General features: G+C 47.6%; 1 protein-coding gene across 3 annotated transcripts in view; it reads right to left on the reverse strand.

Annotated features, from left to right (window-relative positions):
* Positions 1-21,320, reverse strand: part of ST8SIA5 (ST8 alpha-N-acetyl-neuraminide alpha-2,8-sialyltransferase 5) — a 73,999-nt gene that overhangs the window by 7,400 nt on the left and 45,279 nt on the right. For 2 of the 3 annotated variants that reach the window (XM_083155332.1, XM_083155334.1), the window contains 5 exons: positions 12,052-12,144; positions 7,501-7,587; positions 4,135-4,279; positions 3,930-4,042; positions 3,328-3,420 (listed from right to left, as the gene is read on the reverse strand). In XM_083155332.1, the coding sequence (XP_083011458.1) occupies positions 3,328-3,420; positions 3,930-4,042; positions 4,135-4,279; positions 7,501-7,587; positions 12,052-12,144 (531 nt within the window). Of the gene's footprint in view, positions 1-3,327; positions 3,421-3,929; positions 4,043-4,134; positions 4,280-7,500; positions 7,588-12,051; positions 12,145-19,676; positions 19,743-21,320 lie in introns of all 3 variants that reach the window. The other variant, XM_083155333.1, reaches the window with a different exon arrangement.

The raw sequence follows: 21,320 nt of genomic DNA on the forward strand, positions 1-21,320 counted from the left end.
AAGTTCCATTTGTCTACGTGTATTACTTCATCGATATTTTTATTCGGTCTACGGCAGGAAAAACATTTACTTTGGAATTTTATATCATAATTATTATTTCATTTGAATTAATTTCTTTTATTCTATTCCACTAATTGATATAATAACTGCGCAGTGGGAGGAGAACTTCTCTTTTCCGAGACATGAGTCAAGTCCATATATTTTCTCTCTCGCTTTCCCATCCTCCTGACCCCAGACCAACATTGCTGTGTGACCGTATGATACAGACCACCAAGAACCTCTGCAATATGGTGGCCTATTACCAAATAGATAGCACCTACCCTTGTGTATCACATGCCTATTTCCCTATTGGGCAGGACCGGCGCTAGATGCTCAGCAAAGGATACAAAGCAGAGAGGCGCCAGGCTGCAGAGGTGCTCTCCCTGCTCTGTATCCCCACCGCTGATTCCTGCCGGCTACAGCTGCGCCTGTCACACTGTATGACATATAACGCATCCAGTAGTATCAAAGCTTACATATATAGGGTCTGATTCAGACCAGTGCATTTCTGAATTACCCCTATAATGCTGTTCCATTGCAAATTATGGAAGGGTGCAAACTCATAGTTTGCAGGGGGGGCGCCGAACACCCTTGCACCGTTCCTGCTATAGAATGTAAGCTTGTGTGCAGGGCCCTCGTATCTCTAGGGGCCAGATGTACTAAGCTTAAAAAGTGATAAAATCTAGAGCGATAATCCACCAGCCAATCAGCTCCTGCCTGTCATTTCACAGGCTGTGTTTGAAAGATGACAGGTGGGATCTGATTGGTTGGTGGTTTATCACTGTCCATTGTATCACTTTTCAAGCCTTAGTGCATCTCGCCCTATGACCTCTAACATCCCCACTGTTTATCTGATTTATCACTGATGTTTCCAGTTGTAAAGTGCGACGGAATTTGCTGCTCTATATATAGGAAAGTGCTTTCCGGGACAAAGGGAGTTATAGTGGCAATCAAATGATTGTCACTAAGAAAGCGCAACTGCACTCCAATAATACACAATATTTAATCAATCAAGATGAAAATTTATTTAAAAATACATATTATAACAATTCATGCATGAAATACAATTCATAATAAAAAACACACACACAAACAAGACATACAACATATAACATAAAGAGTCCTGTTTCTAGGCTGATTTTTAGTCTCTAGTGAGGCTTAATGAGGCTTTTTTATGGCTTTACGATATATAGAATGAGTGAGGCAAAGATCGTTATAGTTACCAGTCCCAAACTCGGCTTATTAAAGCTGTCTCCTCTGAATGATTGTGTCACCACAAAAGTCCTTTTTCTGAGTTTGCTCTCTACCTCCACTGAGGGTGAGCACTCCAGGGATTGGGTGTAGAACCAGGTGCTTTACCCAGAATTGCCGGCAGATGAATACCGCAGAGTATTGAGACTCCTCTTCAGATGGCCACGGGTACTGGAAAGATGATGGGGCTCCACATACGCGTTTCTCCGCCTTAAAACTGTGTCAGCGGCTTCCTCAGATGAATCCCCATTAACACTGACGCTATTTTTATAGCCGGCGTGTTCGCAGCCACTCGATTTCTGTTACTTCCGCGATTTGTGTTCCACGCCTCGTTATCGCCGCCTCTATATATAGACAGCGGCGGCCATATTTGCAAACATATTCAAGCCTCATTCTCAGTCCACCAATCTTAGATCCGTTGGCAGCCATTTTAACCTCGTTTTGCCTCTATGCCTCGTATCCATACATATTTAAATCCTTATGCCTCCATAATTGTATCCAGTATCTTGTATCCAGAGGCATAGAGGCAAAACGAGGTTGAAATGGCTGCCAACGGATCTAAGATTGGTGGACTGAGAATGAGGCTTGAATATGTTTGCAAATATGGCCGCCGCTGTCTATATATAGAGGCGGCGATAACGAGGCGTGGAACACAAATCGCGGAAGTAACAGAAATCGAGTGGCTGCGAACACGCCGGCTATAAAAATAGCGTCAGTGTTAATGGGGATTCATCTGAGGAAGCCGCTGACACAGTTTTAAGGCGGAGAAACGCGTATGTGGAGCCCCATCATCTTTCCAGTACCCGTGGCCATCTGAAGAGGAGTCTCAATACTCTGCGGTATTCATCTGCCGGCAATTCTGGGTAAAGCACCTGGTTCTACACCCAATCCCTGGAGTGCTCACCCTCAGTGGAGGTAGAGAGCAAACTCAGAAAAAGGACTTTTGTGGTGACACAATCATTCAGAGGAGACAGCTTTAATAAGCCGAGTTTGGGACTGGTAACTATAACGATCTTTGCCTCACTCATTCTATATATCGTAAAGCCATAAAAAAGCCTCATTAAGCCTCACTAGAGACTAAAAATCAGCCTAGAAACAGGACTCTTTATGTTATATGTTGTATGTCTTGTTTGTGTGTGTGTTTTTTATTATGAATTGTATTTCATGCATGAATTGTTATAATATGTATTTTTAAATAAATTTTCATCTTGATTGATTAAATATTGTGTATTATTGGAGTGCAGTTGCGCTTTCTTAGTGACAATCATTTGATTGCCACTATAACTCCCTTTGTTTATGAGTGTAGGAGGTACACAATCCTCCTAAAAAGAAGGCTTGCAACCACACTCCAACATTAAAATAAATTGTTCCTTTAGTTATATACTGGGATAATAACAATTTAGTTATTAAAACATAAAAGTAACACCAGTTAAGATCAGCGCTACTGTGTGACCTTTCTTGGTCACAATTGCCCCTTTCTTTCCGGGACAAGATGGCCGCCCTGCATCCTGGCTAATGATGGTGCCCGATATGCTAGTTACACTGAAGGTGCCCGTACACTATGCGATTTTGGGCCGATTTCACCAGATTTCGGGAGCTGCCGGGCGGCTCACAGGAGAATTGGGTCTGACTTGTCCTTAGGACAAGTCGGCCTAATGTATGGGGGCCTTTACATCTGTGAGCCTTCATCTGTATTACTCAGGTAGAGGAAGGGATATATGGTTCACCCAGAGAGACTGGGAAGGGTTACAGCCGAGAGATGTCTGTAGCTGCAGGGACACCGGGGCAATCAGGCTGCATTGTGCGGATAAGTGGGACCTCATTGTATGATATTGTGCACTAGAAGACTTCCCGGAGCCAGCTGCAGGGGACTGCTGACAATGTGATCCGCACGGCACAAGACAGTGACATTAACGCCATATCCTCCCATCCCGTACTTCCTTATATATATATATATATATATATATATCGCATAAATGGCTCCATCTTTGTCCAGTTACTACAGATTAGCTAATCCTGCAGCATGGCGTGACTGACCTGTCTGTTATAATACTCGGGTTGATTGTCACCACATCGGTCTTTATACCGACATCTTCCACATATTGCTGAGATATAGGGGGCAGGTTGCATCTGAAAAGATAGTAGAAAAGTCACAAGGCAGAGTGAACAGTGGCACAGTGGTTAGTATTGTTGCCTCACAGACCTGAGGTCGTCACTTGAATCCCACCCCCCTCCCCCTACTGGTCAGTCAGCGGGCAGCGGACAAACAACATGCGCTAGGGAATGATGGGCCTGATTCAGCCGCCGCTCCGCCAGAGTGAAATCCATGAAGGGGCGGGGTTAAATGACACAAATCTGCATCAGCCACACCCCCTTTTTACAGAGACAGAATTATAGGTATAGGGGCCCATTTATGATTGTATATATGAAGGTTATCGGGGTTATCCGAAAATATTCAGCATCCCCCTGAATGTATGTAGGGGGGACTGCAGCAGTTATCACTGATACCCGCGGCGATCCTTTCAATGCCGGAACCCCCAGGTTGCAGGTGGAGATGCCACTGAGTTCCGCGTGACTCTACGTCGCCCCTAGATGGGCGTACTAGCCTCCGCAGCCAGCGTGGCACTGGACTGATTTACCTGAAGACAAAGTCTGCGCCGTCTATTTCTTTCCCGCATTTGCTGTCCTTCAGTATTCCGCCATTGCCAACCACCGCGCACTTCTTAAATTGTGAGCGATAATAAGGCATGTCCTGGAATAAAGGAGAATAACATCATTATATAGTATTATAGTCCTTTGTACGGGCAGCTATCAAGCGGACACACTACAGGCGTTCCTTGGTACCTTAGGGAATATATTGAATATCTCAGGGGTGATCTGGAATATACCACTTGTGTCAACTTCATATCGGAGCTTCGTCCCCAGCGGCGTGTTCTTCTGGGTGGTGAACAGGAAGGACGGAGCATTGCAGCACCGCGTCAGTGCGGATCTAAGACAGAACACAAGATGGCATTGTGGTAATCGTCTTACAAGGTTTAATGACCTGCCTGAGGAAGTGGGCCGCGACCAGCGAAACTCGTCGCTTGTGGACACTATAGTGAGATTGTTATTATTATTTTTATGTTTTAGGCCTATATGTTATTTTATTATTCAATGGTTATTGTTATATGTGAAGTTTTTATTCTATACTATATTGATCTTCTGAGACAGAGGGGGGTATTTACTAAGACGGACGATTATGGCCGATCCTGTGAACAACCGGGTACGACCGGGATGGGCCATAATTACGAACAGAGAATATGGCTAATTTACAAAGCTGCCGTATTCTCTGGAATCGTATTTTCTGATGGTGAAGTGATTCGTATTTGGCTGCTAAGTTTCCCGGCAGCCAAATGCGTACAAGCCACCAGCATCGCATGGATCGGTTCTCCCCCACGAGCCTGACCAGCCTGGGCTCATTGAGCCGCTCGTGACCGCAGAAATACAGGGAGGGGAATCAAATGTGGTTCCCTTGTATTTCTATAACCAGCTCCAGGCTCTTGGCCGTCATGGTTTCCAAAATACGGGGGCAAAAGGTGTAGGGGTCCCCCGTATTTCGGAAACCAGCACTGGACTTTAAAAAGACAGCAGTGTCATGCCACAGCTGGGGGACACTTTTTGCATAAGGTCCCCCGGCCAAAGCATGAGCACCGGGGCTGGTCAGCCCCCAATAAAGGGGTCCTTCAAGGGACCCACGGCCTGGGCTGTCCCCCACCACCGGGCTATGGGTGGGGGGATGATGGTGTAAAAAAATGTAAAAAGGAAAGTGTTATAAATAGATATTGGGTTCTGTAGTAGAACTACAGTGCTCAGCAAGCCTCCCAGGCATGCTGGGACTTGGAGAACCACAATTCACAGCATGTGGGGCATAAATGGGAACATATACACACACACCTGTTATAATAAAACTTTAATACATAATACACACATTCATACAAACTTACCTATAGGGTCCAACGTAGACCTGTCAAAAAACAAACAAACCAATACCCGACTCCAGCGGACTGCGGAGCCACAAGTGTGACCCCACTGAGGGAACTCGCGGTCAGCCTGAGTTGCCGGTTCCCACCATAGAAGCCCATGGTAAATTCATAACATGGGCTAATATGGAGCTGTGCAGAGCCTATCAGGCTCCTGGACAATTATATAAATATTAATGATTAAATAACTAGCATTTAAGTCTTATCCAAACACGCATATCCTTATACAAACATTCTGCTATGTCCCCGCAGAGGCCTGCAACTTTTATCCTGTGGGGCAAACACAAGGATGTGGTCCTGGGTTTTCTGCCAGCAAACTAAGGCCCTTATTTTGATCGGCACGGTACGGCCCGCGTGCGGCCGTACCGCCGATGTTTTTTGTCTGCACATGCGCAGAGGTCATTCTGCGCATGTGCAGCCCCCTTCGCCGCAGACGGATTTCGTCCGCCGCAAAGGGGGCGTATAGGGGCGTGAGGGGCTTCAGCCCCTCATTTCCCTATGTGTACGCCCCGCGTTTCATGGGCGTTCCCATGAAAACGCGGGGCGTATGCATGGTAATGAGGGCATGACGCCCTCATTACCATGACATGGGGGCGGAAAGCTGACGTCGCCGGATGTCAGCTTTCAGCCCTCTTACAAGCTCCCACACGGACGATTGTCCGTGTGGTCTGAGCTTGCGGGAGCTGCCGCGGCGTGCGGGCCTGCCTTCGATGGTCGTCGACCATCGAAGGCAGGGGGCAGCTCCCACCATGGTGGAGGCGTAGCCTCCACCATTTTTGTGCGGATCGCCAGCCGTCCGTGTATGGACGGCCGTGGCGATCCGTCCGGTGGGCGGCCCTTGGTTTGTGCGGTCGGAGCCCCGTGTGCGGCTCTGACCGCACCAACCAGAATAAGGGCCTAAGACACAAATCTTGCAGGAGTGGTTTCTCTAATGCGGGTGCTGTTTGTCGAATGCAAGTTGGTTTATCTAGTGTGGGTATATTTTATGTAATGTGTGTGTGTGGTTTATCCCCTTCACTGGTAATCCCAAGAATTTTCCGGGCTATGCCTTAATGCCCAGACTGGCAAGCCTGGAAAATTCTCGGGATTCCCAGTGTTTAGCGCCGGGCAGCGCTGCTGAGTTCATAGCTGAACTCAGCTTGTTTTAACGCTGACCGGCTCCCTCCCCTCCACCGCGCCTCTTCCTCCTCCCCCCTCCCCTCTGGGTTTTCTATTGAAGTCCCCGGCGCCGGTTTATGACAAGCCGGCTGCCGGGGACAGGGACAGGGAATGGGTGCGCAGGTCCGGGCAGCGGTTGATTGACAGTTCAGCAGCGCTGCCCGGACCCAGGGAGGCAGTGGTGTTTTTTTTTAAGGGAGCGCTCCCCTTAAAAAACTCACCCAGAGGGGAGCGCTCCAAAAAAAAAAAAAAAACACCACTGAAGGGGTTAATGAATGTGTGTGTGGTTTATGGAATATGGGTATTGTTTATCTAAAGTGAGTGTGGTTTGTTTAATGTGAGTGTTTTTTATCCAAAGTGGATGTGGTTTATCTAATGTGGGTGTGGTTTTTCTAATGTGGGTGTGGTTTATCCAAAGTGAATGTGGTTTATCTAATGTGGGTGTGTTTTCTCTAATGTGGGCGTGGTTTATTTAAAGTGAATACAGTTTATCTAATGTGGGTGTGGTTTTTCTAATGTGGGTGTGGTTTATCCAAAGTGAATGTGGTTTATCTAATGTGGGTGTGTTTTATCTAAGGTGGGCGTGGTTTATTTAAAGTGAATAAGGTTTATCTAATGTGGGTGTGTTTTTTCTAATGTGGGTGTGGTTTATCTAAAGAGAATGAGGTTTATCAAACTTGGGTGTGGATTAACTAATGTGGGTGTGGTTTCTCTAATGTGGGTGTGGTTTATCTAATGTGAATGTGGTCTATCAATAGTGGGTGTGGTTTATCGAAAGCGAATGTGATATATCTAATGTGGGTATGGTGCCAACCTATTCAAGAAACACATTAACAATCACATCCCAAATCTGCACTCCCCTCCTTGCTAATTGACAATAAGACTCCAACCTTCCATATTATTAATCATATCCCAGATATGACCCCCCCCCCCCACCGCCTCCATGCCTCATTATAAACCAGCCATGCATGCTGTAGCGAGTCACCATCCACACATGCTGACATATGCACTGTACAATGCTCGTTTCTCTTACTTGAATATATTGGCTTCTGTCACATTTATCTCCCACTTGCAGATCTGAAGACTTTTCCAACGATCAAACAGTTCTGTCTCCTTGACCCTGCGGCAGAAAAAGTCCAGGTCAGCGTAAGATTCACCACACAGGTCCCTCTTACCAAGCGTTATACTGGTCGGTGACAACCAAGAGACAATCTAGATCTCATATACAGAATAAAGGGTACTCTTTACCTAGCACGGCGCCCATCGCGACCATCGCGACCATCGCATGCACTAAAAAACGGGTGCGATGCGATGCCCGCGATGGCCGCGATTTCCCATAGGGACCAATGTTAAAAATCAGATTGGTCGCGATTTTAGTGTTAAAAGTCAGATTGGTCGCGATTTTTACATAGGAATCAATGTTAAATGGGCCACAGAGCCCTAATAGTCCCCCTGAAGTGTGAAATGGCCCCCACAATTTTTAACGCCACCCCACGATCAACGTGAACCCGAAGCGTGGCGAGCGCAGCGAGCCCGCGAGGGGCGGCGGTACGCGTCCTCCGACCTTTTCATACCCCCACTATCCACGTCGGCGTGGAGTTGAGAATAGAATAGTGTGGCGAGCGCAGCGAGCCACCGAGCCCGAAGCGTGGCGAGCGCAGCGAGCCCCGCGAGGGGACGCGGATACCTTCACAGGTAAACGCGTCCCCTCGCGGGCTTCACAGGTGTCCGCGTCGCCACGGACACCTGTGAAGCCCGTGAGGGGACGCGTATAACTGTGAAGGTATCCGCGTCCCCTCGCGGGGCTCGCTGCGCTCGCCACGCTTCGGGCTCGGTGGCTCGCTGCGCTCGCCACACTATTCTATTCTCAACTCCACGCCGACGTGGATAGTGGGGGTATGAAAAGGTCGGAGGACGCGTACCGCCGCCCCTCGCGGGCTCGCTACGCTCGCCACGCTTCGGGTTCACGTTGATCGTGGGGTGGCGTTAAAAATTGTGGGGGCCATTTCACACTTCAGGGGGACTATTAGGGCTCTGTGGCCCATTTAACATTGTTTCCTATGTAAAAATCGCGGGCATTGAGCCAATTAACGCTAAAATCGCGACCAATCTGACTTTTAACATTGATCCCTATGGGAAAATCGCGGGCATCGCGGGCATCGCGTCGCACCCGTTTTTGATTTACCCGCGATGCCCGCGATTTTTTACCCCCGACGCCCGCGATTGTAATCGCGGGCGCCGTGCTAGGTAAAGAGTACCGAATAAAGGTCTGAACCTGTGTGTAATGGGATATTCTGTAGCCTTTATAGACCTCGTATTGCTTTATTGGAGGCCTAGCTACTTAAATATTTATTTATTACACAATAGGCCGTGTTGTAACCTCAATAATATGTTCGGCACAGATAGGCATGTGCCCATCTCTGGCAAAGCAGTTGTAGAGGTTGCATCTGTATATAAACCCTGGCTTAGCAGTGCCCTTGGTCCCCATTTGTGGGAGGTTTGATGAGAGAAGCTGATCTTGGCTCTTTGGGCAATGTACTTGTGCTGCTGTGATAGAGCAGAGCATTCTGGGATTGCCACAGGACTGGGACTTAAGAAATCTTCATTCGCTGTATCCTGCGACCAACAGAATTCCGTAAAATGTTATTCCATGCTCCAGCTGTACTGCAGTGAGCCCATGCTCCACCCTCTGCCAGCTACCAAGGGGGTCTGATCTATAGTGAGCACCAGTGGTAATTAGCAGACACCAACTAAGAGGTGCTGCAGCAGCATGTCCACCCACACATACTGTAGGCACCGATTGTAGGAGCCTGCGGTGGCATCACATTACCCGCTAAATGCGCAATGGGTGGAGTCAGTAAAAGGTAATAAGAGAGAATCCCCTAATATTCTAGGTCCAGTGGCAGGTGAGAAAAGTACCCCCGTGGCTTATTGAAGACTGTTTGAGCAATAAACATCTTGCCACTAAGATGACTGTATCTGTATCCTGCAACCAACACAATTGTGCCAAAAGCTATCTCTGGCTTTTCTGGATTGGGCACAGCGACTCCAAGCACCACCCTCTGCCAGCTACTGTGCAGGGTCTGGTCCATGGTAAGGCACCAGTGGCAATCAGCCGACACCAAACAAGGAAAGTAGAAGCCGCCTGTCCACTCATACACAGCAGTAAGCCGTTCCAAGTGCCAATCGTAGGAGCCTGGTGGTGGCAGCAAGCTCCGGTGACACCCAGAGCACCAGATAAACTCCCAGCGTGCACCACAGGCGCGTGTGTTCGCATTGAGGCGTGTCATTGATAAGAGGGTGTGGTCTTGAGTGTGAAGGGGTGTGGCCTTATTGCACATGCCCTCCAGTCCTGAAGACTCCTGAGGCTCTTCCTTCCCTTCTGGTTTCTGCTCAGTGACAGAACCCAGGTGTAGTACGATAATACACTCCGCTCCCTGTCACCACCCTAGTGATGCCAGTGGGAGGATCCATGCAAGGGGCAGAACCAGTGATGTAACAGCAGCTAAACTGACTGCAGTCTCAGATCTATGATCTGCACCCGATTTCGTTAGGACATCATTCTATATGATGGATGGATAAGTAGTCTAACACTTTTTTTAAACTCTTTACTTTATTTTCAAGGGCAGAACTTTAACAATTCACTTGCAAGATACAATGAGCTTCATTGAAAGACCCGGAAATGTGATTTTTATTCTCATGCAAAATGCCCAAATTTGGGGGATGGCATCGGATTTGAGAATGACGTCCGATGCTCTGTCAGAGTTGCACGCGACTCCGTTTTGTGGACAGATCTTGCGGTTTCTCGCACTGTGCCATCTCCGCAGCTGAGCATATGCAATTTCCAGCAACTTGGTGGAATCCGGAGCCGTATACACCTGAGACACATTCACACAATCCGCGGGGCTCGCCCCGGGTCTCATAAGCATATGCAAGAAGACAGACAGGTTCAGCCGGTACAACACACCGCTCCTGACAAAAACACAGGGACCATTACTCAAACCCAATGTCAAGCCACAACTGAGAAAACACTACGCACACGCTAGAGGCGCTCACGCAGAAAAGCTGGATGTAAAGGCTGAATCACGCCGTTTCCATAGCAACATATTTACAGAACATCAAACATGTAATAAGTTACTGGTTTGTCAGAAATAATGCAGAAGCCTGGGAAGGAGTGTACTCACAACACGGTAGAACAAACACTTCTGACCTCAATGCCTATAACTGTGATTTATTCTAATAATTATTATTATAGTAAGCCCGCACGAAGCTAATGCTTCGAAAGCTAGTAAATGTAGTTTCACTTGCTGCCAACAGATGGCAGTTTTTCAGAGCCACACGGACAGTAGACATATATATAGATGATAAGTGTGTACTACCAATATGACACTGTAAACAGCCTTTATGGCAATAAATGTCTATTTCGGTTTTTATGTGTAAAGAATGACACAAGTTGGCACCTCCCAGATGTCCCCACTCTGCGCAGGACAGTCCCCATACCGGGGCTGCAATGTCCCGATTAGCCAGACAGTTAGGAGCTATTTTCCTGATTCAGAGATGACACAATGATGATGTCATACATAGCGGAGTGATAGTTTTTGCCACCGCACTTAATCTCATTGTGCATGTACCGTGGCAGTCTTGCAACATCGGTCAAAGACATGACGTATTCACAAAGTGAGTGAAAGCTAGGGGCCGTAACAGGGATTGGTGACTCAATTGCACAACCAGTGGCGGCTCCAGAGAAAGGGCTGTGGCGCAGTTAAAAATTCTAAATAGGAGTCACACCCATTGCCAGTGAGTCGGTTTGGAATGGCAGTTGGTCTGGCTCCCCTATTTGAAATTTTAACTGTGCTGCAGCCCCTCCCCATGGGCAGGAGTGCCCCAGGCGGGGGGGGGGGCACCTCGCTCGCTGTCCTGGGTGCAGAAATGCGCATGCACAGAACAAAAACATTGGCTCCCGTTCAAACGCAGCCCTGCCGCGAATGGACCAGAATAAGATCCTAAATCTCAGCTGTGACGACATTGCCCTCTGTGATGGCATCAGGATAATGTACACAGGGCTGGCTCTACCATTAGGCAGCTACCTAGGGCGCTGGGATCTGGGGGGGGGGGCAGTAGGTTGAATTTTTGCCTAGGGTGCTGAGAAGCCTTACACCGCCTACAGCGTGGCAATTGGACTAGTCAGAAAAATGACAGTGTGGGGCCTGACCCAGAAATTGGCGCAGTTCAAAAAGCAGCTGTACCTTTGGACACGCCCTCCGTCACCTAACGGCAAAAGGTGGCACAGCGTGTGTCGGCGCAGGTCCCATTCTGTACGTGTGCAGTGCCACAAACATCGGGTCTGCGCACATCTCTGAATAAGGCCCTTTTTCACCACAGTGGTCCCAGTATACCATGCCATACCAAAGATCCATGCCCACAATACCCTGCAAGGAAATGTTAATAAACTGATTGGAACGCCCGGAGGAAACAATTACATTCAACTGAGTCCCTGGAAACTGATCTGACTGGCACTATCCCATAATGATCTTCAATTGGCCCCGATGGACCACAGAGGATACCGGAGCTGTAATACACTTACATAGAGAGAACCTTCACAGCCATGAGGTCTTGTCTGAGGTCCAGGCATTTCGTAGAGTTGAAATCCAAAGGCCCTTCATAGAATTCAAAGTACCTGAAATGAAGCAGAGTTGATTAGTGCATGAGCCGCCCTTGTGCGGACGGTAAGGACACAGAGAGAAGTCACATGTCAGTTACAGTATTATCACATCATAAGACTTTGGGTCCCTAGCCGGGAAGGGTTGGGGGTCTCCTGGGGTATGGGTCATAGGGTCGACATAAGAAGGTCGACCACTATTGGTTGACAGGCCTTTGGTTGACATGGATAATATGGATAATGCCCATATTTACAGATATTAGAAGTCACAGGTGAGTTTGATGATCTTATAATAGTAAGCAAACGGAGGTGGTCTGGGACATGTGACGGTTAGTAATGACTACAGCTGTGCACCAGCTAGAGGATCTGGGACATGTGACAGTTAGTAATGACTACAGCTGTGCACCAGCTAGGTGGTCTGGGACATGTGACAGTTAGTAATGACTACAGCTGTGCACCAGCTAGGTGGTCTGGGCCATGAGACAGTTAGTAATGACTACAGCTGTGCACCAGCTAGGTGATCTGGGACATGTGACAGTTAGTAATGACTACAGCTGTGCACCAGCTAGGTGATCTGGGACATGTGACAGTTAGTAATGCCTACAGCTGTGCACCAGCTACCAGCTAGGTGATCTGGGACAGGTGACAGTTAGTAATGACTACAGCTGTACACCAGCTAGGTGATCTGGGACATGTGACAGTTGGTAATGACTACAGCTGTGCACCAGCTAGGTGATCTGGGACATGTGACAGTAATGACTACAGCGGTGCACCAGCTAGGTGATCTGGGACATGTGACAGTTAGTAATGACTACAGCTGTGCTCTAGCTAGGTGATCTGGGACATGTGACAGTTGGTAATGACTACAGCTGTGCACCAGCTAGGTGATTTGGGACATGTGAGTTAGTAATGACTACAGCTGTGCACCTGATAGGTGATCTGGGACATGTCACAGTTAGTAATGACTACAGCTGTGCACCAGTTAGGTGATCTGGCACATGTGACAGTTAGTAATGACTACAGTTGTGCACCAGCTAGGTGATCTGGGACATGTGACAGTTAGTAATGACTACAGCTGTGCAAAAGCTAGGTGGTCTGGGACATGTGACAGTTAGTAATGACTACAGCTGTGCACCAGCTAGGTGGTTTGGGACATGTGACAGTAATGACTACAGCGGTGCACCAGCTAGGTGATCTGGGACATGTGACAGTTAGTAATGACTACAGCTGGGCACCAGCTAGGTGGTTTGGGACATGTGACAGTAATGACTACAGCGGTGCACCAGCTAGGTGATCTGGGACATGTGACAGTTAGTAATGACTACAGCTGTGCACCAGCTAGGTGGTTTGGGACATGTGACAGTTAGTAGTGACTACAGCTGTGCACCAGCTAGGTGAGTTGGGAATGTGACAGTAATGACTACAGCTGTGCACCAGCTAGGTGATCTGGGACATGTGACATTTAATAATGACTACAGCTGTGCACCAGCTAGAGGATCTGGGACATGTGACAGTTAGTAATGACTACAGCTGTGCACCAGCTAGGTGATCTGTGACATGTGACAGTTAGTAATTACTACAGCTGTGCACCAGCTAGGTGGTCTGTGACATGTGACAGTTAGTAATGACTGTGAGGTTATCAGATTCACTGTAAATCTGTAATTACTATATTTTATTAGGTGTAGTAATTAATGTACTATTTTAGTCCGTCGGTACCCTCTTATTCTCCATAGATGTTTCTATCCCCCAAATCTGTGTGTATTTCCAGATCAGATCGCTCTTGCCCTAATATGGTCTGCCAGGAAATACCCAGGAAATAAGTCACCAAAAGGTTATGTCCAATTACCATACTTTTGTTCCTGCTATCACAGGAAAGAGATAGCAGAGGAACCATCTCCACAGGGGGGGTTTACAATTCTTTGTAAACCTCTGGGCTCTAGCAGACTTTGTGGAACCAGGCACCACAGGGGGTGATCAAATGCCCCTGCTATCAATAGGAAGGTTGTCCACAGGGGGTGATCACCACATAATGTAATCAGACTGTTTTGTATCTTGTGTTGACACTGCATCTGCATATCCTGGCCACTTCCAGACTTACTGGAACCGACCCAGCAGGGGGGGGCAAGCAGCAGTAGCTGGGAGGGGATGATACCTGACTCTTGAATCCACCAATCAAGATCCACTGCAAGCCCACTTTTGGTTTGTGAACCGTGGGAATTTGGAAGTTTTTAAAATGACTTGTACACCTGCCAGCTCAGTATGTTAGTCGCAATCCGGTCTCAGGGGTCCTACCCTTCACTGGATCTTGTGGAACACATCGTTTGCCCGGGAAGGGGGCATCCTACCAAGCTCTGGTGTGGAGCGTCTGTGTTGTGTGGATTTACACAGGTTTCGGCTATCACTGCTGTGTGGATTAAGTGATAGTTTTGTGCTTTGGAACTGCTGCTACAAGGACTTCCATTGGACTGCTACCCGATAACGTTTATATGCTACATTTGACTCTTTTTCCTGTCTTCATCTACTTTCGTGTGCTGTGATAAAAATAAACCATATTTTGGTTTCATCTGCTCGGTGTCTGAGTGATTGAGGAACTCGTACCCTCACATTTGGCGGCAGCGACAGTGGGATCATTCAGACACCAACCATCGAGCACAGAAAGCACAGAGAACAGAGGATCAGACCATATGTAAGGAAACGGAAAATGCAATAAGGTGATGTTCAGCAAGTGAGCAGGTGTCATTCCTGTGAAAGGGAAAATGTTTCCAAGGAAAGAAAATCGATGCCTCAAGACCCCTGTAGCAGAGGAGCTCAGGGATGGAGGTTCTTCAGTGTATCGGCAGGCTGGGAAGCCGGATCTGTTATTTATTGTCAGGAAAATGCAGTATATCTGGAAGTACTGGGAAGACGCTCAGCAGATGGTCAGCGGGTGGAGAGTATCCAGCATACAGGACAAAGTGTGTTACCTGGGGGATGCATTCCTGCACTGTAAAGGTGAGGCCACTTCTTGGAATCTGCTAGGAGAGCCAGAGTTTGTAGAATTTACAGAGGAAGTGATTGCTACAGTTACCCAGATGCTACAAAGAGGACAATATTCTGAGGCTGAAGGACAAGTCCAGAATAAATTGATGCCCCAGATAGAACCAGAGGAAAGGTCTAGAAGGGGGCTACTGCAATCTGGGCAGACAACCGAGGGGTCTGCCACAGAATTAATTGTTACCGCAAGAGAAGGGTCGTTGTCAGGGGGGCCCCTAACTGCCCTTGAAGAAATGAGTATGGAGGAGCTGATAGCAGAAGGTCAGCTGCGAGGTATACCCATCCAATCCTGCACTCGCGGGGAAATCCTTCAGCAGATCCTTCACGATCAGGGAGATCCTACAAATGCATTTGCTGATTATCGAGCCTGGATCCTCCATTTCGGTGCCCAGTTGAGTGTGTGGGAACAATTGCAGTGTCTGGAGGAGTGCTTCGTGGTGGCAGAGGAAGAGGCGATTGATCGGGGGCTCCTGGATACCCCAGCATGGCAAGATCAGTGTCGCAGGGGGCGTGATGAAAGGCACCGTTTGCAATTGCTTCTCCCCCATCCTAGGGAGGAAGCTGCTCAGTGTTCTCTGCAGGGGGAGGTTATCCCCAAAGTGAAGGAGGTTATTCAGGAGGAGCTGCACTACTGCTTCCCTTTTGCTGAGGTGGGAGATGCAGAGCTATTATCCTGCTGCCAGGGGATCTATGAGGACTGCGTCCAAGAAGAGATCGCCGTGGTTAGAGGAGTATCCGACAACATCCAGGCCACCAGCCCACCAGTCACAGATGACGTCGTGTTTCGGGCTGCCCAGCATACTCAGCTGGGGAAGGAGGCTATCGCGGAGAAGGAGGTGTGCGCAGAAGTAGCTGCAGGTGAGCGTCTGGCTTTTAAGGGGACAGAGCTGACACAGCCTGTCCTGCAGCCACCAGCGGAATTGTTTGTGATGGAGGGTCCCTCCTCAGCCCTGGACATTGAGACCAAATGCTGGACTGAAATTTGCCATGCCCCTAGTTTGGGTTTGGGGGAGGAAGGACATGACGGGGTGGTGGAAGTGCCAGGGCCAGAGCCCCTATATTGGCCTGCTGTTTGGCCCCTGTTCCTTGGGCAAGAGGGGGAGGTGGAAAGTGGTCCCTGCCCCATTGTGCCCGAGGCAAAAGTATTAGTAGGTTACAATGTTGCAGAGGGGGGGTACCCAGAATCCGAAGAAGAGGAATCGCTACAGCCCTTGTTAGTTCCAATGTATGACTTAGACTGTAATCATGCCCTTGCTGGTTCTGCAAACCAGCCGCCTTTTACAAGATGGGTTTGGTATGATGTCACCCTGTGGGACTCAGGTGGTATATCCAAACCCCAGATTCTCGGCTCTGCATCCCGCTATTCCAGGTTGTTATTGGTTCCTGAACAGCTTGGTACCGGGACTACAATAGTAGGGGAAGGAATGTGAGGTTATCAGATTCACTGTAAATCTGTAATTACTATATTTTATTAGGTGTAGTAATTAATGTACTATTTTAGTCCGTCGGTACCCTCTTATTCTCCATAGATGTTTCTATCCCCCAAATCTGTGTGTATTTCCAGATCAGATCGCTCTTGCCCTAATATGGTCTGCCAGGAAATACCCAGGAAATAAGTCACCAAAAGGTTATGTCCAATTACCATACTTTTGTTCCTGCTATCACAGGAAAGAGATAGCAGAGGAACCATCTCCACAGGGGGGGTTTACAATTCTTTGTAAACCTCTGGGCTCTAGCAGACTTTGTGGAACCAGGCACCACAGGGGGTGATCAAATGCCCCTGCTATCAATAGGAAGGTTGTCCACAGGGGGTGATCACCACATAATGTAATCAGACTGTTTTGTATCTTGTGTTGACACTGCATCTGCATATCCTGGCCACTTCCAGACTTACTGGAACCGACCCAGCAGGGGGGGGCAAGCAGCAGTAGCTGGGAGGGGATGATACCTGACTCTTGAATCCACCAATCAAGATCCACTGCAAGCCCACTTTTGGTTTGTGAACCGTGGGAATTTGGAAGTTTTTAAAATGACTTGTACACCTGCCAGCTCAGTATGTTAGTCGCAATCCGGTCTCAGGGGTCCTACCCTTCACTGGATCTTGTGGAACACATCGTTTGCCCGGGAAGGGGGCATCCTACCAAGCTCTGGTGTGGAGCGTCTGTGTTGTGTGGATTTACACAGGTTTCGGCTATCACTGCTGTGTGGATTAAGTGATAGTTTTGTGCTTTGGAACTGCTGCTACAAGGACTTCCATTGGACTGCTACCCGATAACGTTTATATGCTACATTTGACTCTTTTTCCTGTCTTCATCTACTTTCGTGTGCTGTGATAAAAATAAACCATATTTTGGTTTCATCTGCTCGGTGTCTGAGTGATTGAGGAACTCGTACCCTCACAATGACTACAGCTGTGCACCAGCTAGGTGGTTTGGGACATGTGACAGTTAGTAGTGACTACAACTGTGCACCAGCTAGGAGATCTGGGACATGTGACAGTTAGTAATGACTACAGCTGTGCACCAGCTAGGTGATCTGGGACATGTGAGTTAGTAATGACTACAGCTGTGCACCTGATAGGTGATCTGGGACATGTGACAGTTAGTAATGCCTACAGCTGTGCACCAGTTAGGTGATCTGGCACATGTGACAGTTAGTAATGACTACAGCTGTGCACCAGCTAGGGGATCTGGGACATGTGACAGTTTGTCATGACTACAGCTGTGCACCATCTAGGTGAGTTGGGAATGTGACAGTAATGACTACAGCTGTGCACCAGCTAGGTGATCTGGAACATGTGACAGTTAGTAATGACTACAGTTGTGCACCAGCTAGGTGATCTGGGACATGTGACAGTTAGTCATGACTACAGCTGTGCACCATCTAGGTGAGTTGGGAATGTGACAGTAATGACTACAGCTGTGCACCAGCTAGGTGATCTGGAACATGTGACAGTTAGTAATGACTACAGTTGTGCACCAGCTAGGGGATCTGGGACATGTGACAGTTAGTCATGACTACAGCTGTGCACCATCTAGGTGAGTTGGGAATGTGACAGTAATGACTACAGCTGTGCACCAGCTAGGTGATCTGGAACATGTGACAGTTAGTAATGACTACAGTTGTGCACCAGCTAGGTGATCTGGGACATGTGACAGTTAGTAATGACTACAGCTGTGCAAAAGCTAGGTGGTCTGGGACATGTGACAGTTAGTAATGACTACAGCTGTGCACCAGCTAGGTGGTTTGGGACATGTGACAGTAATGACTACAGCGGTGCACCAGCTAGGTGATCTGGGACATGTGACAGTTAGTAATGACTACAGCTGTGCACCAGCTAGGTGGTTTGGGACATGTGACAGTAATGACTACAGTGGTGCACCAGCTAGGTGATCTGGGACATGTGACAGTTAGTAATGACTACAGCTGTGCACCAGCTAGGTGGTTTGGGACATGTGACAGTTAGTAGTGACTACAGCTGTGCACCAGCTAGGTGATCTGGGACATTTGACAGTTAGTAATGACTACAGCTGTGCACCAGCTAGGTGGTTTGGGACATGTGACAGTTAGTAGTGACTACAACTGTGCACCAGCTAGGAGATCTGGGACATGTGACAGTTAGTAATGACTACAGCTGTGCACCAGCTAGGTGATCTGGGACATGTGAGTTAGTAATGACTACAGCTGTGCACCTGATAGGTGATCTGGGACATGTGACAGTTAGTAATGCCTACAGCTGTGCACCAGTTAGGTGATCTGGCACATGTGACAGTTAGTAATGACTACAGCTGTGCACCAGCTAGGGGATCTGGGACATGTGACAGTTAGTCATGACTACAGCTGTGCACCATCTAGGTGAGTTGGGAATGTGACAGTAATGACTACAGCTGTGCACCAGCTAGGTGATCTGGGACATGTGACATTTAGTAATGACTACAGCTGTGCACCAGCTAGAGGATCTGGGACATGTGACAGTTAGTAATGACTACAGCTGTGCACCAGCTAGGTGATCTGTGACATGTGACAGTTAGTAATTACTACAGCTGTGCACCAGCTAGGTGGTCTGTGACATGTGACAGTTAGTAATGACTACAGCTGTGCACCAGCTAGGGGATCTGGGAAATGTGGCAGTTAGTAATAACTATAGCTGTGTACCAGCTAGGTGGTCTGGGACATGTTACAGTTAGTAATGACTACAGCTGTGCACCAGCTAGGTGATCTGGGACATGTGACAGTTAGTAATGAATACCCTGTGCACCAGCTAGGTGATATGGGACATGTGACAGTTAGTAATGACTACCCTGTGCACCAGCTAGGTGATCTGGAACATGTGACAGTTAGTAATGACTACAGTTGTGCACCAGCTAGGTGATCTGGGACATGTGACAGTTAGTAATGACTGCAGCTGTGCACCAGCTAGGAGATCTGGGACATGTGACAGTTAGTAATGACTACAGCTGTGCACCAGCTAGGTGATCTGGGACATGTGACAGTTAGTAATGACTACAGCTGTGCACCAGCTAGGTGATTTGGAAAGCCTGGACCGGTGGTAGATCTCGAGGACCGGTTTGGCCACGCCTGTACTAGAAAGACCATAAATAAATAAATAAATAAATACATACAGTACACATGCATAGAAATAATACAACTGACATAGACCTGTAACATAGACATTTTTAGGTGCACACACCAACATACACACATGTACATACCAGACATTGGGGAAAATTTACTAAAGGAAATTTGTAAAAAATAGGTGTATTTGTATCCAGAAATACACTTATTTTTGACATTTACTATCCCGAAAATATGGCAATTCGTATTCGTATTGATAGCACATCAAAACGACTACAAATTGCCGTATTTTCGGGATAGTAAATGTCAAAAATAAGTGTATTTCTGGATACAAATACACCTATTTTTTACAAATTTCCTTTAGTAAATTTCCCCTATTGGGTGTACAGGAATGAGCGGCGGTGGGGATGCAGCGGCCAGAATGCCGACGCCAGCATCCTGATGTGAAAAGGTTGACAGTTATTAGGTCAACTACTGCTGGTCGTCAGGCCAAAGGTCGATGCACCAAAAAGGTCAACATGCATTAGGTCAACATAAACACAGGGTCGACAGAAGCAAAAGGTCAACATGGGAAAGGTCGGCATGAGTTTTTCACTTGTTCGTACTATACCACCCCAGTGGACATGCAGGTGAATATAACAGTGCTCCGTGCGAGGGAGGCGGTACACTTATACGGTGTCCATCTCGGCATTTGTCGACATAGACACCCCCAACAAAAAACACACCCCATGTTGACCTTTTTCTTGTCAACATTTTCCATTTCAACCTTTTGCTTGTGCCGACATTTTGTCAATGTCGACCTTTTTTTCTGGTGTTGACCTTTTGTCTATGTTGACTTAATGCACGTCGACCTTTTTTTGCTGTGTCGACCTTTGACCTGTTGACCAACAATGGTCAACCTAATGACTGTCGACCTTTTCACTGTGGACAAGTCAACCATACCAGTGCTGTCAATTTATGGGGATATGTATCAAAGCTCTGAGTGAGATAAAGGAGAGAGAGATGAAGTACCAACCAGTCAGCATCTGCCACTTTACAGGGGTTGGGATCTAATGATGGTCGACACCGTTGGGTTGTCAAACTGCAAGGTCGACAGGGGTCTGGGTCGACATGGGACTTGAAACATGAAAAACCCCATGTCGATCTTTTGAATGTTGACCTAACCCATGTCAACCTAACGCATTTGTCGACCTTGCAGTATGTCGACCTAATGACTGTCGACCACCATCCCCTTTACAGACCATGGGGGAGATTTGTCATAGAGAGAGAGATAAAGTAGAGAAAGAACCAACCAATAAGCTCCCACTGTAACTACTGTGTTTGAAAAACAACAGTTAGGTGCTGATTGGCTGATACTTTTTATCTCTCTTCACTGTATCTCTCTCCAAGCTTTGAAAAAAAAAAAACACTTCTTATGTTTAACAAATAACAGGATCTGATTGGCTGGTACTTTATCTCTCTCCAACCTTTACCAAACCTCCCCACATAGTATGGTAACCTCGGGAGAAGCTCCGGAAGCTGAGGGTGATAATATTTGTCCCCTTCCGTCCTTGCGTCAGCACCTGCTGGCTGAATGAGGTGTCTGA

Source organism: Crinia signifera, chromosome 1 (genome assembly GCF_055691185.1).
Source record: "Crinia signifera chromosome 1, ASM5569118v1, whole genome shotgun sequence".
Taxonomy (NCBI): Eukaryota; Metazoa; Chordata; class Amphibia; order Anura; family Myobatrachidae; genus Crinia; species Crinia signifera.